The sequence below is a fragment of the Podarcis tiliguerta genome (assembly GCF_965153285.1).
Source record: "Podarcis tiliguerta genome assembly, chromosome: 14".
Taxonomy (NCBI): Eukaryota; Metazoa; Chordata; class Lepidosauria; order Squamata; family Lacertidae; genus Podarcis; species Podarcis tiliguerta.
In genome coordinates, this window is record NC_139547.1 from 40,470,866 (window position 1) to 40,483,840 (window position 12,975).

Consider the following 12,975-nt stretch of genomic DNA (forward strand, 5'->3'; position numbering starts at 1 on the left):
TCCCTTTCAGCAATATGATTGGATAACAGACCCTTAAAACTAATTTCATTGGTCAGAACAGCTTTCTCCTAATTACTATGGCAATAAAGGTAAAGGTAAAGTACCCTTGCCCGTACGGGCCAGTCTTGACAGACTCTAGGGTTGTGCGCCCATCTCACTCAAGAGGCCGGGGGCCAGCGCTGTCCGAAGACACTTCCAGGTCACGTGGCCAGCATGACATCGCTGCTCTGCTCTGGCGAGCCAGAGCCGCACACGGAAACGCCGTTTACCTTCCCGCTAGTAAGCGGTCCCTATTTATCTACTTGCACCCGAGAGTGCTTTCGAACTGCTAGGTTGGCAGGCGCTGGGACCAAACAGTGGGAGCGCACCCCCCCGTGGGGATTCGAACCGCCGACCTTTCGATCGGCAAGCCCTAGGCACTGAGGCTTTAACCCACAGCGCCACCCGCGTCCCGTATGGCAATAGGTATCTTTAATTGTCTTAGAGTTGGAAAAGACCCAAGGGGCATCTAGTCCAACCCCGTGCAATGGAGAAATCTCAGCTGAAGCATCCACAACAGACGGCCAACTGCTTAAAAACCTTCACAGAAGGAGAGTCCACAGCCTCCCAAGGGAGACTGTTCCTCTGTCAAACAGCTCTTACTGCCAAAGTTTTACTAATCAAAGCTTATAAATTCACTGTTCTTCTGTCCCATACAAAATGTTGCTTTTCTGCTATCTCTTACATGAAGACTTGTCTGGATCAGGAAAATTTATTGTTGTCCTGGCTTTGAAGTTGAAGGCCAGTTTCATTCTGCTATGCAGAGCTGATAAGAGAGGCCCTGACTGTTAGCGAAAACACAAAAATGCATCTTTTATTTGCAGGTTGGGGGGGTGGGTTACAAGGAGAAAATGCTTAAACTTCCAACTCCGTGATTCTGACTCAACAATGTGAAAACATAAAGGGGCCTCAATCCTTAATTGACTCACTTGACAGAGATGATCTGATACTGGACATCTCTGGCTTTGGGATTTAACAAACATTACATCAAGTGTGTAAAACAAATGCATTAAAAATCTCTGTTTAGCTAGGTATCTGCTTTTTGTTAAAACTAAGTAGCAAGCTGTCAGAGCTTCAAGGCCAAGGCAGCACTGAATTCCTTGCAAAATAAGCAGGCAGGAGAGAGTTGGCTTTATTTCCAACACATTTCCAGTGGCAAAGATATGTTGTGGTTGTGACGGTGAGAATGTGTTCATGCACATAGCAGGCCGTGGTCAGTTGTGTATCAGAAACATGTTCTATGACAGAGGATGTAATTGCATAGGGGTTTGCGCACTGCGGATTCTGACATACAGTGGGCACTTGGGTTGTGAATGTGATCCGTGCGAGATGCACGTTTGCAACCCACAGCATTCATAACCCGTGTCTGCACTTCTGCGCATGCACGGGTTGCAATTTGGTGCTTCTGCGCATGCGCAAAGCGTGATTTAGCGCTTCTGTGCATGCGTGACCGCCAAAACCCAGAAGTAACACGTTCCGGTACTTCCAGGTTTCGGCAGTCTGTAACCCAAAAAAACACAACCTGAAGCGGCTGTAACCCAAGGTAACCCACAACACCCACCTGGGTCCCAGGTGGGGACACCCAGGCATCAACTCTGTATTCCAGTTCTCTGAGCAGGAGAGAGCGAATGCTGGACTCAGATGCAGAAGAGTTATGTTTACCAGAGAGCCCTTCCTCTCCTTTCTCTTTAAACCGACCTTGAGAGCAGACAGCCATTAAAATAAAAGATCCCTTCCAACCAAGCCCCTCTAGATTTTGCTGGCCTCCAGCTCCCATTAGCCCAGCCAGCATGACCAATGGTCACAGCATCCTCTGCAACAGCGGGAGAGAAGGCTGAGGTAGCATAGAAAGTTATGGCTCATTACAGCCATCTGAATGCAGAAATAAATAACTTTCCTGTATTTATTCCTCAAGACACCGTATTATGTAACTGTCCCATCCGAAACCAGCATGGGACGGTCACTTTCATTAGACTTTTGATAAATGGCTAGAAGGTTTTAATCTGTTCATCTTAACTTGCCGATCAGTTGCAAATCCCCGAAACATTTATTTTCATCATAATTACCAGGAGACCTCCATTAATCATCCTCTAGCCTGCCACAGTCATCAGCTGCCTTGAAATAATACCCAGCAGCCTCCTTGGCACGTTAATTATTTCATCTAATGTCTTCTATGGCATTCGATAGAGAAGAGAACTCAAACAGAAGACTTTTGATCCTTGCCTGTTAGGATTTTATGTAACCACATTTGGGGATGGGGATATTCAAGAATCATGGATCTTAGGGCAATTTGTGAGTGGAGCCCCAACCAGGGCAGCCCAATCTATTTTGCCCAATCTATTTTGCTTCTTAGGGCGAATGGCAACATGCAGAAGCTGGCATGAATAGCAGTTGGCTCCCACTTTGACACAGAGTCAGTGTGATGTGGCATTTAGAGCAGAGTTTCCCAAATTGGGGTCTCCAGTTGTTTTGGGACTACAACTCCCATCATTCCTAGCTAGCAGGACCAGGGGTCAGGGATGATGGAAGCTGTAGTCCAAAAACAGCTGGAGACCCAAGTTTGGGAAATCCTCGGGTGCTCCCATAATGGCTAAGGTGACGAGCCAAGTTCATGATCAGACTTTGGTGAAGGCGGAAAAGGGGTTGTACTTGTGGCTGGAAGAAATGAATGGCCAAGGCGTTCCCATCGATGGCAACATGATGTGAGAAAAAGCTTTTGACCTGTACGTGCTGTTCAAACCTCTTATCAAAGAGGGGAGGCTTTGTGATGAGAAGGAGTTCAAAGCCAGCCAAGGTTGGCTCAACAGCTTCAACCTGAAAAACGGGCACAGCACTGGTGAGGCTGTGCCAGCCAATAAACAATGGGCGAAACCCTACTCCAAACAGTTAAAGAAACTGATAGAAGAAAAGAACAAGTTTTCAGCGCTGGCAAGATGGGGCTCTTCTGGAAGAAAATGCCCAGCCACACATACATTTCGAAAGCAGAAAGACAGGTGGCCCAAGACCATGTGATTTTGTTCTTTTGTTGCAATGTGGCCGGGCATTTAACAAAGCCCGGCTTGCTCTGTGGGTCTGCAAATCCTCATGCCCTAAAAGGCAAGGGCAAACATCTCCTGCCTGCGTTCTGGTAATCGAGCAAAAAGGCTTGGGTGACGGCAGCAATATTCCTGGATTGGTTCCACCGGTGCTTCATTCCAGAGGTCAATCAGTACCTCGAAGAGAAAGGAATTGACTTTAAGGTGTTGCTGATTGTCGATGATGCTCCCGGCCACCCCGAGGGAGCCCGGTTTGCTCATATTTGTCTTTCTGCCCCATAGCGCCACCTCTGTCATCCAGCCTCTCCACCAAGGCGTAGTTCGCTGCTTCAAGGCCAGGTACACGAGTCTTATGTTCTCACAGGTCTGCAACGCTATGGACACTGATCCCAGCCTCAACACGGCTGAGCGTTGGAAATCTTTCAACATCTCCGATTGCATAAAGGAATGCAGCTGTAAGCTTTAAGTTTAGTGTGTTGAACCTATGGTCAGAGAGACACAGGTTCAGATCACCCACTCAGCCATGAGACTCACTGGGTGGCCTTGCGCCAGTCACTAATTTCTCAACCTAACCTACCTCACAGGGTCGTTGTGAGGATAACACCAGGGGAAGAACCATGTATGCTGCTCTGAGAGCCCCGCAGGTAGGGTTGGATCAAAATATAATTGTTAAGTTGTGGGTTGACATAGCAGACGACACAGCGATTTCTCCAAAGCAGCTCTTTATTTGTAAGCTGGAACAGAACTGAACTAAAGGCCTCAGTCAGCCTGCTTATATAGAGCTCCAGTACCTTGTTACTGTAACAACTTTCTAAAACTATCCAATCACTGAACGTCACTTTCGATCCTTCATTTGCATACAAACTATCCAATCACTGAACGTCACTTTCGATCCTTCATTTGCATACAAACTATCCAATCACTGAACGTCACTTTCGATCCTTCATTTGCATAACTATCTACAGTATCCCCCTGCTGGCCCAGGGTGAGAACTTCAGTACATAACACCCCTCCCCACCGAGATAAGGCGTTAATAATATTCCTAAACCTATAATTCAGCGGGGTACAGTGGTGCATCATTAGAAAACAATATGGATGGGGAACTTTTTCAGCCTGAGGGCCAAATTCCCTCTTTCCGGGGGCCACATACTTGTGGTGGCCATGGGGAAAATCGGTGTAGTCAGACATGCACAGCTTTCCAACCTCTATCCAGGCAAGCAAGAGGTTTTATCACCATTTGAGGACACATACCAGCCTAGTGAAAGGGCACATAGCCAAGCCAGTGAAGGGTGTGGCCTCTGGGGCATGGCCTGGGCAGAGTCTTAAGGGCCTGATAGAGAGAGGGCTGCATTCAGACCCTCGACCCGAGGTTCCCTGCCCTGTTACATGATGAAAGCTTATCTTGCTGCACCCTGAGCTCCTTGAGGAATAAATAAACTAATGATAATAATAAACTAATAATAATAACAGCAGCTGTTGCTGCTGCTGCTTTGGGGGTCTCCACTGCAGAGGGAAAGCAGTTTCTAAGCAGTGGAGGCTGACCTATTCAAGCAAATTTTGCATGACCCCATCAATCTCAGACTGCCTTTGGCCAACCCCCACATTCCATTCTTCTTACTTGGCATTGCCTCTGCTTCCACTCACTGCTAGTCTCCCAGTCATCTGCCTTACCAGTCTCGATAGGCAGCAGCTACCACTAACGATTTGTAAAGAAAGGAAGTAATGGGGTACCCCTCACTACACACAGCAGATGTGAGCATTGAGGGCACCGCTCCAAGCCAAGGCTGGACTTTGTCCCACCCCTGCTGCACAGATTGTATGACAGTCGGGCCAGGCAATTCAGGCTACAGCTGCGAGCAAGCTTTCACTTTTGCCTGAAAACAACAACCCAGGCACGGGGTACAGAAAAGGATCTGCAGAGGGGAACCAGGGACCCAGCAGTCATAGCAAGAGGCTTAGTCAAGACGTCCACCCACTCCGCAACTCCTGAGGACTGGTGAGTACTAAAAAGGCTTAAATATTTTAGAGGAGGAGTTGGGGTACTCTGTTTTTGCCTGCCCTGTGAACAAATGTCCGTATCCAACTCTAGTCCTATTCAAAGTAGAAATTAATGGACATGATCAGTGCTTTTTCTTTCGAAGAAAAGGTGCTGGCATTCACCATGAAGTTGTGATGTAAGTCCCACACTTTTAACATTTGGTGGGAGGGGAAGTTGCCAGTACTGTGTACCCAGGAAAAAAAGCACTGGAACTTAGGGACATTGATTCTAATGGGTTTACTCTGAGTAGAACTTTGGTAGATACAAGCCAAAGTTTTGTGTGTGTGTGTGTGTGTGTGGACAACCAGCCCTCGCTCTCAAATTACAAAAAAATAAAAATAAAAATGCAGACAGCTGTGGGCACTGTGCAATATGCTATTTTGGGGGTTTGGTCAGTGGCCATCAGTGCTTCCGTTATAGGGAAAGGGTCACAGCACAGAGGGGTAGGTAGAGAGCTTGCAGAAAGTCCCTAGATGCACCCATGGAAGTGGAGGGAATGGGGAGAGTCCTTCCCCACCCCATTCTAGATAACAAATTTTTGATCCTCCAGAGTTTCATAATTCTAATGAACATACTTTTCTTTGTCGGAAGAAAGAATATGCATTTCCCCCCCACTGTTACATAAGAAGGTCAAAGAGTAAGCTGCATGAATAAGCCTCTTCCAAGAAATTCAGTGACTCACACACAATAACACATTTTACATTCAAAATGTGTGTGTCTCTCCCTCCACCGCATAGAAAACACACAATACCGTATTCACGTCCTTTATCTTTGTTTATTTTCTGTAAGAAAGGCATGTATGACTAGTCTCCAGGGAGAGGGGAGAAATTCAGTTCTGTCCAAATTGTAACATGAACCTATCACTTTCCAAAGCAATATGCAAACCAAAACACAATTATCCTTTAAAATTCGTACTTCATGTTTTTCGATGCTGTTTTCCGAGCCAAGCAATGTGCATAGAAATGCATATATTCATGAAAACAACATATTAAAATGCATTATATCAGTGGAAATTACTTGCATTTTTTTTACTTCAGGAAAAACTGCATTCAGAACTCTGTATATTAGGGAGAAAATGTTCTGAAATGCTTATGGGCATCCATGGAGACTTAAAATAATAATAATCACAAACCTAGAAAAATGGAGAACTGGAAAAAAGGGAAACAGAAAAAAACAGAAAACAGAATCGACAAGTTCACTTGCTGCCCCAAAGTCCCATTTTCAAAACTTCAAACAGAATTCTTCTGTATATACAGAAGAATACATATACAGAATACATATACAGAAGAATACATATACATATACATATACATATACATATACATATACATAATTCTTCTGTATATGTTTTAGCAAAACATATATCCACAAAATCGTTCTGCACTAATAATGGGTGTTCATTATTTGCATTGATTTTTCAGTTTGCTAAAAAGTTAATAAGTGACTACAACTATTGCTAGATCAAAGCCAAAATCAACCTTGGCATATTTTTATACCAATGGATTAAACTGAAAAGTCAACAGCAGGAACACACCATGAGCTGGTATACATTATGCAGCGAGAAAATAAGGGCACGGCACCTTGACTTGATTTCACAGCATCTAGATTATCTTATAATATGCTTCTTCTTTGCTTAAAGCAGATCATTGGCTGCAGTTTCTATATTGGTTAAGAGTGGGGGAGATTTAGCAGTCCTAAATTTGGCTTGGCGAGTAGACTAGTTGGCCTTTAGATACCCCAGCTCAATGAGCCCATGGAAAGGGTGGAATAAATAAGAGATGGGGAGACCTTTTCACCCCAAGTGAAGCATTCTTTTCTGGACAACATAGGAAGTAATTCCTGTTGATTCAATTGGACTTATTTTGCTTCTGAGCAGGCATTGTAAGGATTGCACAGTTAGTTTAAGGTGGCATGAGGCAAATACGTTGATTTCTGTTTCCCTCGTTTTCTCATTTTTCCATTCTTAAGTTTGCTTCACATTTCCACATCACTGTGTGTGTGTGATATTCATGAAAATTCACCAGCATTTTAGTGCTAATTTCTCCTTACACACAATTTTGCCTAATATCTACATTTTTGTAGAGTGACTTCCCCTAATATCACACATTTTTGCATGTTGTTAGCATGAATGTAAGCATCTTCAGGTACACTTTATGCTAATATACGCTTTTGTATATATGAGTTGCCTGACAAACTGTGCCACAAAATTCTGAGAAGTGCAAATTTCGCATGATGGCTGTGTTTCGGTTCTTGTACTCCCCCCCCCCAAAAAAGTACAAATTAGGCAGATTCACCTTTAAATGAGAGCTAAATAAAATTTACCCTACATCCCCAGCACTGTTAGACATTCAGGTTTAAAGTGCCCATTTTGTGAAGATTAGCTCATCAGCCAGTATGGCCTAGTGGTTAGACTGAGGTTCAAATCCCTGCTCATCCATGAAACACACTGACTGACCTTGGGCCAGTCATAGTCTCTCAGCCTAACCTACCTCACAGGGTTGTTGTGAGGCCAAAATGGAGAGGAACAGAACCACATATGGCACCTTGAGCTCCTTGGAGGAAAGAGGAAATAGAAATGTAGTGATAGATAGATAGATAGATAGATAGATAGATAGATAGATAGATGATAGATAGATAGATAGATAGTAATATCTCTTTTGGAAGAAGAAGTACTTACAGAACTCCACCAGCAGGTACTGTGTTCCATTCAGAGCCCTGTCAAAGTTGCTCTTTTTCAGGACCAGAACATTGTCCTCCTCCTTGATTTGGGACAGTTTGGCTTTCTTTAGTTTCTTCTCCGACGGGCCAATGCCACCTTCTGCGGTAGAAAGAGGAAGGCACGTTAAACCAGTCAGGACAAGCAGCCACAGAGCTCTCATTCTGGCCTTCCAGGACGTTGCAGACACCACGGAAGAGGAGAAAGGGGACCTAGCCTGGGTCTGCTCTGGTTAAAAATGTCCATGGCCTTATCAGCAGGCCACGTGGCTTAATTCCCACACAATTAGAGATAGGGGACAGGGCTCGCTGCAAAGAGAATCGAGTCGGTTCCCTCTTTGAAGTGTTAAAGCTGCTAACACTTTAGGAACCTAGGGTGAGGGGTGGAGGAAGGGGGTGCAGTGGGGGTGGTACGCCCCTGGTGTCACCACTGAGGGGGGTGACAAAATGCCGGGTGGCACTCACCACAGGGCTTGCAGCACGCCCGAGCCACGTGTCTTTCCTGGGAGTGACATGGCTGCTTGGGTGCCAGGCAGACTCCTCGCTGCCCCAAATGGTCCACTAGACGCCGCCCCCCAGCTGTCAGGTAGATGAGTGGGAGGAGGCAGGCAGACTCCTCAGGGGTCCTGCGGAGCATCCTGCCCTGGCTGGCCCCGCCCCACTGGTGACTGGCCCCGCCCTTCAGCGCAGGGCATGCACGCCGCCACAGGCGCCTGATTGGCTTGCTCCGGCTCTGCCTGGGGTGCTCCCCTTATACCAAGTCATAGCACTGGTCCATCTTATTTATTAGCTCAACAAGTTTACAGTCTGCTTCAATAGCATAAAACCAACCATGTGGTGCACAGGGTGAAAGAAAAATAAAGCTCAGAAACCCTCTGAGAACAATAGATCAAATTGACAAACTCTAAAACAACAAAACCAACTGAAACAGGTTTAAGCATTTTGTCAAATTGAAAACTGATCTTCCATAAATGGCTGCCTCATGTGATTACAGAAATCGGCATGCTCACAGGTAAAAATGAAATCCTGGGTCCAAGATGACATATTTTGCCTGTTTTTGACAAAAATAAAGCAGATCTTCTTCGTTTACCTTTTGGTAGCTGTTCAGTTAGTATCAACTCAAGACTGGAGAGACACTTCAATTGATGCCCTAGGCAGTGCTTTTACCCCTAAAAAAAAAACATGTTTAGGGTTACTCTCATTTTGACTCAAGAAAATCACCATTTTATAGTTCAACTCGGGAAAAGTAAATGGACAAAAGTACAAAATTCACAAAATGTTTAGGAGTATGCGTACCCCTGCGTCCCCGCAGGAAAAAAGGCACTGGCCCTAGGTAACTGGTTCAAGGAAGTTATGTTCATTGCTGTGTCAAAGAAATTGACACGAGATGGTGATCATTCTGATTCAACCTCTATTCAGGGGTTATTTATATAGGACATCACAAATTTCATTACAATAGTTATCATAGTTAACATAGGAAGCTGCCGCATACTGAGTCAGACCACTAGCCTATCCAGCTCAGTACTGTCTACACAGACAGGTAGCAGTTTTCCAGGGTTTCAGGCAAGGGGCATTCCCAGCCCTACCTGGGCTTTGAAGTTGTCACCTGACACAATGATGACATCAGATGATTTACAGGTGGGTGGTTCCATCCATTTGTCAAAAATGGTTTGTGACCCAGTTCTTGATCCACCCTGCAAGCTGGAAAACATTCCCCACCTAAAGTGCCGCTTTTGTGCTCTCAATGACAAGCCGTCTTTGGAAATGACCCACAATGCACCTCCCCCCCCCCGTTATCATTAAGCACACAGAATACTTAATATAATGAGCCTGTGTGCAGCAGCGTCAGGGAAAGATAGGTTCATGCACAAACAGTCTTGCAGAACAAAAACCGGGAGCTTAATGAGAACAGCAATACCCCACTGCAAGGGGGGGGGATGAAATGAGCTGGTTTGACAAGCCCTGCCCCCCAATTCTATTTAAAAAGATTGTTATAGGCCTAGAAGAAGCTTTTGAAAAACAAAAAACAAAAAAAAAACTTGTACCCGTCACAAGTGAGCATATTCCTTTAGTATTTCTTTATTGGATTCATGTCCCACGTTTGTCTCCAATAATAATAATAATAATTTATTATTTGTACCCTGCCCATCTGGCTGGATTTCCCCAGCCACTCTGGGCGGCTTCCAACAAAGAATAAAAATACATTAAAATGTCACACATTAAAAACTTCCCTGAACAAGGCTGCCTTCAGATGTCTTCTAAATGTCAGGTAGTTGTCTATCTCTTTGACATCTGATGGGAGGCCGTTCCACAGGGCGGGCACCACTACCGAGAAGGCCCTCTGCCTGGTTCCCTGTAGCTTTGCTTCTTGCAATAAGGGAACCGCCAGAAGGCCCTTGGCGCTGGACCTCAGTGTCCGGGCAGAACGATGGGGGTGGAGACGCTCCTTCAGGTATACAGGGCTGAGGCTGTTTGGGGCTTTAAAGATCAACACCAACACTTTGAATTGTGCTCGGAAACATACTGGGAGCCAATGTAGGTCTTTCAAAACTGGTGTTATGTCTCCAAGGAACTCAAGGTAGCATACACAACTTCCCCCCTTCTTATTTAATCCCACAACAACCCTGTGAGGTAGGCTAGGCAAGAGGCAGCGAGTGGCCCAGAGTCACCCAGTGAATTTCAGGGCCAAGTGGGGATTTGAACCCTGGTCTCCCAGGTGGAGCTGACTTCTCTGCAGGGACAGTAGAATGTGAGAATACCCCCAGTGTAGTAACTGGAAGGAAAGAGATTCTGGAAGGAAGTGGTCTCTCTGACCTTCCATAACCGACCACTTCATTTTCCAACACTGTATAGCTAGTAATAATAATAATAATAATAATAATAATAATAATAATAACAATAATTTATTATTTATACCCACCCATCTGGCTGAATATTAAAAACAAGATAAAACATCAAACATTTAAAACTTCCCTAAACAGGGTTGCCTTCAGATGTCTTCTATAAGTCAGATAGTTGTTTATCTCCTTGACATCTGCTGGGAGGGTATTCCACAGGGCTGGCTCCAATATCAAGAAAGCCCTCTGCCTGGTTCCCTGTAACTTGAGTTCTCACAGGGAGGGAACTGCCAGAAGGCCCTTGGAGCTGGACCTCAGTGTCTGGGCTGAACGATGGGGGTTCCTTCAGGTATACTGGGCTGAGGCTGTTTAGGGCTTTAAAGGTCAGCACCAACACTTTGAATTGTGCTCGGAACGTACTCGGAGCCAATGTAGGTCTTTCAGGACCGGTGTTATGCGGTCTTGGCAGCCACTCCCAATCACCAGTCTATCTGCCGCATTCTGGATTAATTGTAGTTTCTTGGTCACCTTCAAAGGTAGCCCCAAGTGTTCTCACCCAAGCTGCTCACAACCTCCCTGATCTCCTGGATTCAAGATCTTTACCTCAAACAAAAACAAGCAAAAACTGGAGAAGCCAACATCAAACATTTCTCCTGTATGCTTTTGAGTGGTTCTGTGGAATCAGTCAACCTCTAGTGTGTAGTCAGAAATATTCTGCAAGTCATTCTATTGGCACATCTAACACAATGCTGACTTGGTAGAACATATTTTACAATGTTCCTAATGTATCAGATGTTTCTGTTAACTGCAAAAGTTTTTTTTTTTAGAAAAACTTTTCTGCTTTTACAACACGTCATTGCAGAAAAATCCAACTAAGTTGATGTTCTCAAGCTGCCTTTTGCTCTGGTGCCATGAAGACCTTGTTTAAATGCTTCTGGAATCTGCGGCCACCTCACACATTGCTCCATCAAGTCAAAAGACACCTTGCCTCTCCAATCACCTCACACTACGAAGCTATAAACCGGTGTGAACAGGAAGTGCCCAAGTACTTCAATTTTGCTAGTGATGTTCTGGACAGGTGGACCCAAGTGGAAAAGGTATGAATTTGTCTGCTTTAGGAAGACTATGGTGGCTGTCAGGAAAACAGGATATTGATGGTACTATAGGTATACTTTTATGTTCTCCTTGGAGTACAGGGGACCTGTGGTTTTGTTCAGTTACATGTTCCCCAAACTAAGAGACTGAAGGAAGTCTTGAATTTGGTCACACGGCTTATCTAACTCTAGTCATTGGTAGGATTCTGATCCATGATTTCTGTAAGCTCCCTTTATTTGCCTTGAGTTACCTGGGCTGACTATGGATCTAATTCAGTTGTAGACAGGTATCGATGAATCAACCAGTTTTGACGTCTCTGGCTTCCTTAATTTTCCAATTTTAAATCTCCACATTCTTGCAACAATTCATGATTATTTTTTTTAATCCTCACGAAAATTCATCAGCATTTGCCTGCGAATTTCTCCTAGCAGTGTTTTTTGTGGGGGTTTTTTTAACCATATTGGAAAGCTCTTTTACCTAATGTAATACATGTTGGTATGTCATATTCATGAACAAATGCAATTCTTTGTGCATAATTTCCCTTAACATATGTGTTTTTGTATTTACCATTTGGTTGGAGAACTGCATCACAAACTTCGGAGAGATGCAAATTTCAAAGGATAACCATGTTTCAGTTCACATTTTGGTTCAAAAAGTCCAAATTAGGTATTTTCTTGTTAAAATGCAAATAGAAGTGAATTTCCCCTCCCATTCATTGTGGCAGACCACATAATTTGCATGCCTGAGATCCCAGGTTGGGAATGACCTCTGACCTGGGAATGATCGCTGTCTGAAACCCAGGAGAACTGTTGCCATTCATTGCAGAGATTTGTTTCATATTATATTGAATATGCAGCCCCCTGTAATTTATAACTTCCCCTTCGACGTCAGGAATAGTTTTAGCAACTCCTTGTAGCAACTTCACCGACAAAAGGAAAGCTGCTAGCGGTAAATGGGGGTAAACAAAAACAGGAACCTTTCCTCTCTTGTTGCAAACGCTGTCACTGGCAAGACCAGGCATAGGCAAACTCTGGCCCTCCAGATGTTTGGGACTACAATTCCCATCACCCCTGACTACTGGTCCTGTTAGCTAGGGATGATGGGAGTTGTAGTCCCAAACAGCTGGGCAAGAGGTTATCTTTTCCTCTCAACCAGAAGAAGCAGAGACAGAAGCAGAAACTCTAGGCAGTTCAGCAACTAACTGAAGTGAAGGGCG

At 44.6% G+C, this 12,975-nt stretch overlaps 2 protein-coding genes across 7 annotated transcripts in view; one reads left to right on the forward strand and one right to left on the reverse strand.

Annotated features, from left to right (window-relative positions):
• PDILT (protein disulfide isomerase like, testis expressed) overlaps nucleotides 1-8,068 on the reverse strand; it is a 25,120-nt gene extending 17,052 nt beyond the window's left edge. The window contains exon 1 of the mRNA XM_083413584.1: nucleotides 7,790-8,068. Coding sequence (XP_083269710.1) covers nucleotides 7,790-7,991 — 202 coding nt within the window. The 5' untranslated portion in view covers nucleotides 7,992-8,068. The remainder of the gene's footprint in view (nucleotides 1-7,789) is intronic.
• Nucleotides 4,685-12,975, forward strand: part of ACSM5 (acyl-CoA synthetase medium chain family member 5) — a 24,212-nt gene continuing 15,921 nt past the window's right edge. For 2 of the 6 annotated variants that reach the window (XR_014504917.1, XM_083413561.1), the window contains exons 1-2: nucleotides 4,685-5,070; nucleotides 11,492-11,761. Coding sequence is in view for 4 of the 6 variants with exons in the window: in XM_083413561.1 (XP_083269687.1) it covers nucleotides 11,576-11,761 (186 nt within the window). In the remaining 2 variants the exon portion in view is untranslated. Of the gene's footprint in view, nucleotides 5,071-5,100; nucleotides 5,249-11,491; nucleotides 11,762-12,975 lie in introns of those variants that run through there. The other 4 variants (XR_014504918.1, XM_083413562.1, XM_083413564.1 and 1 more) reach the window with 3 other exon arrangements.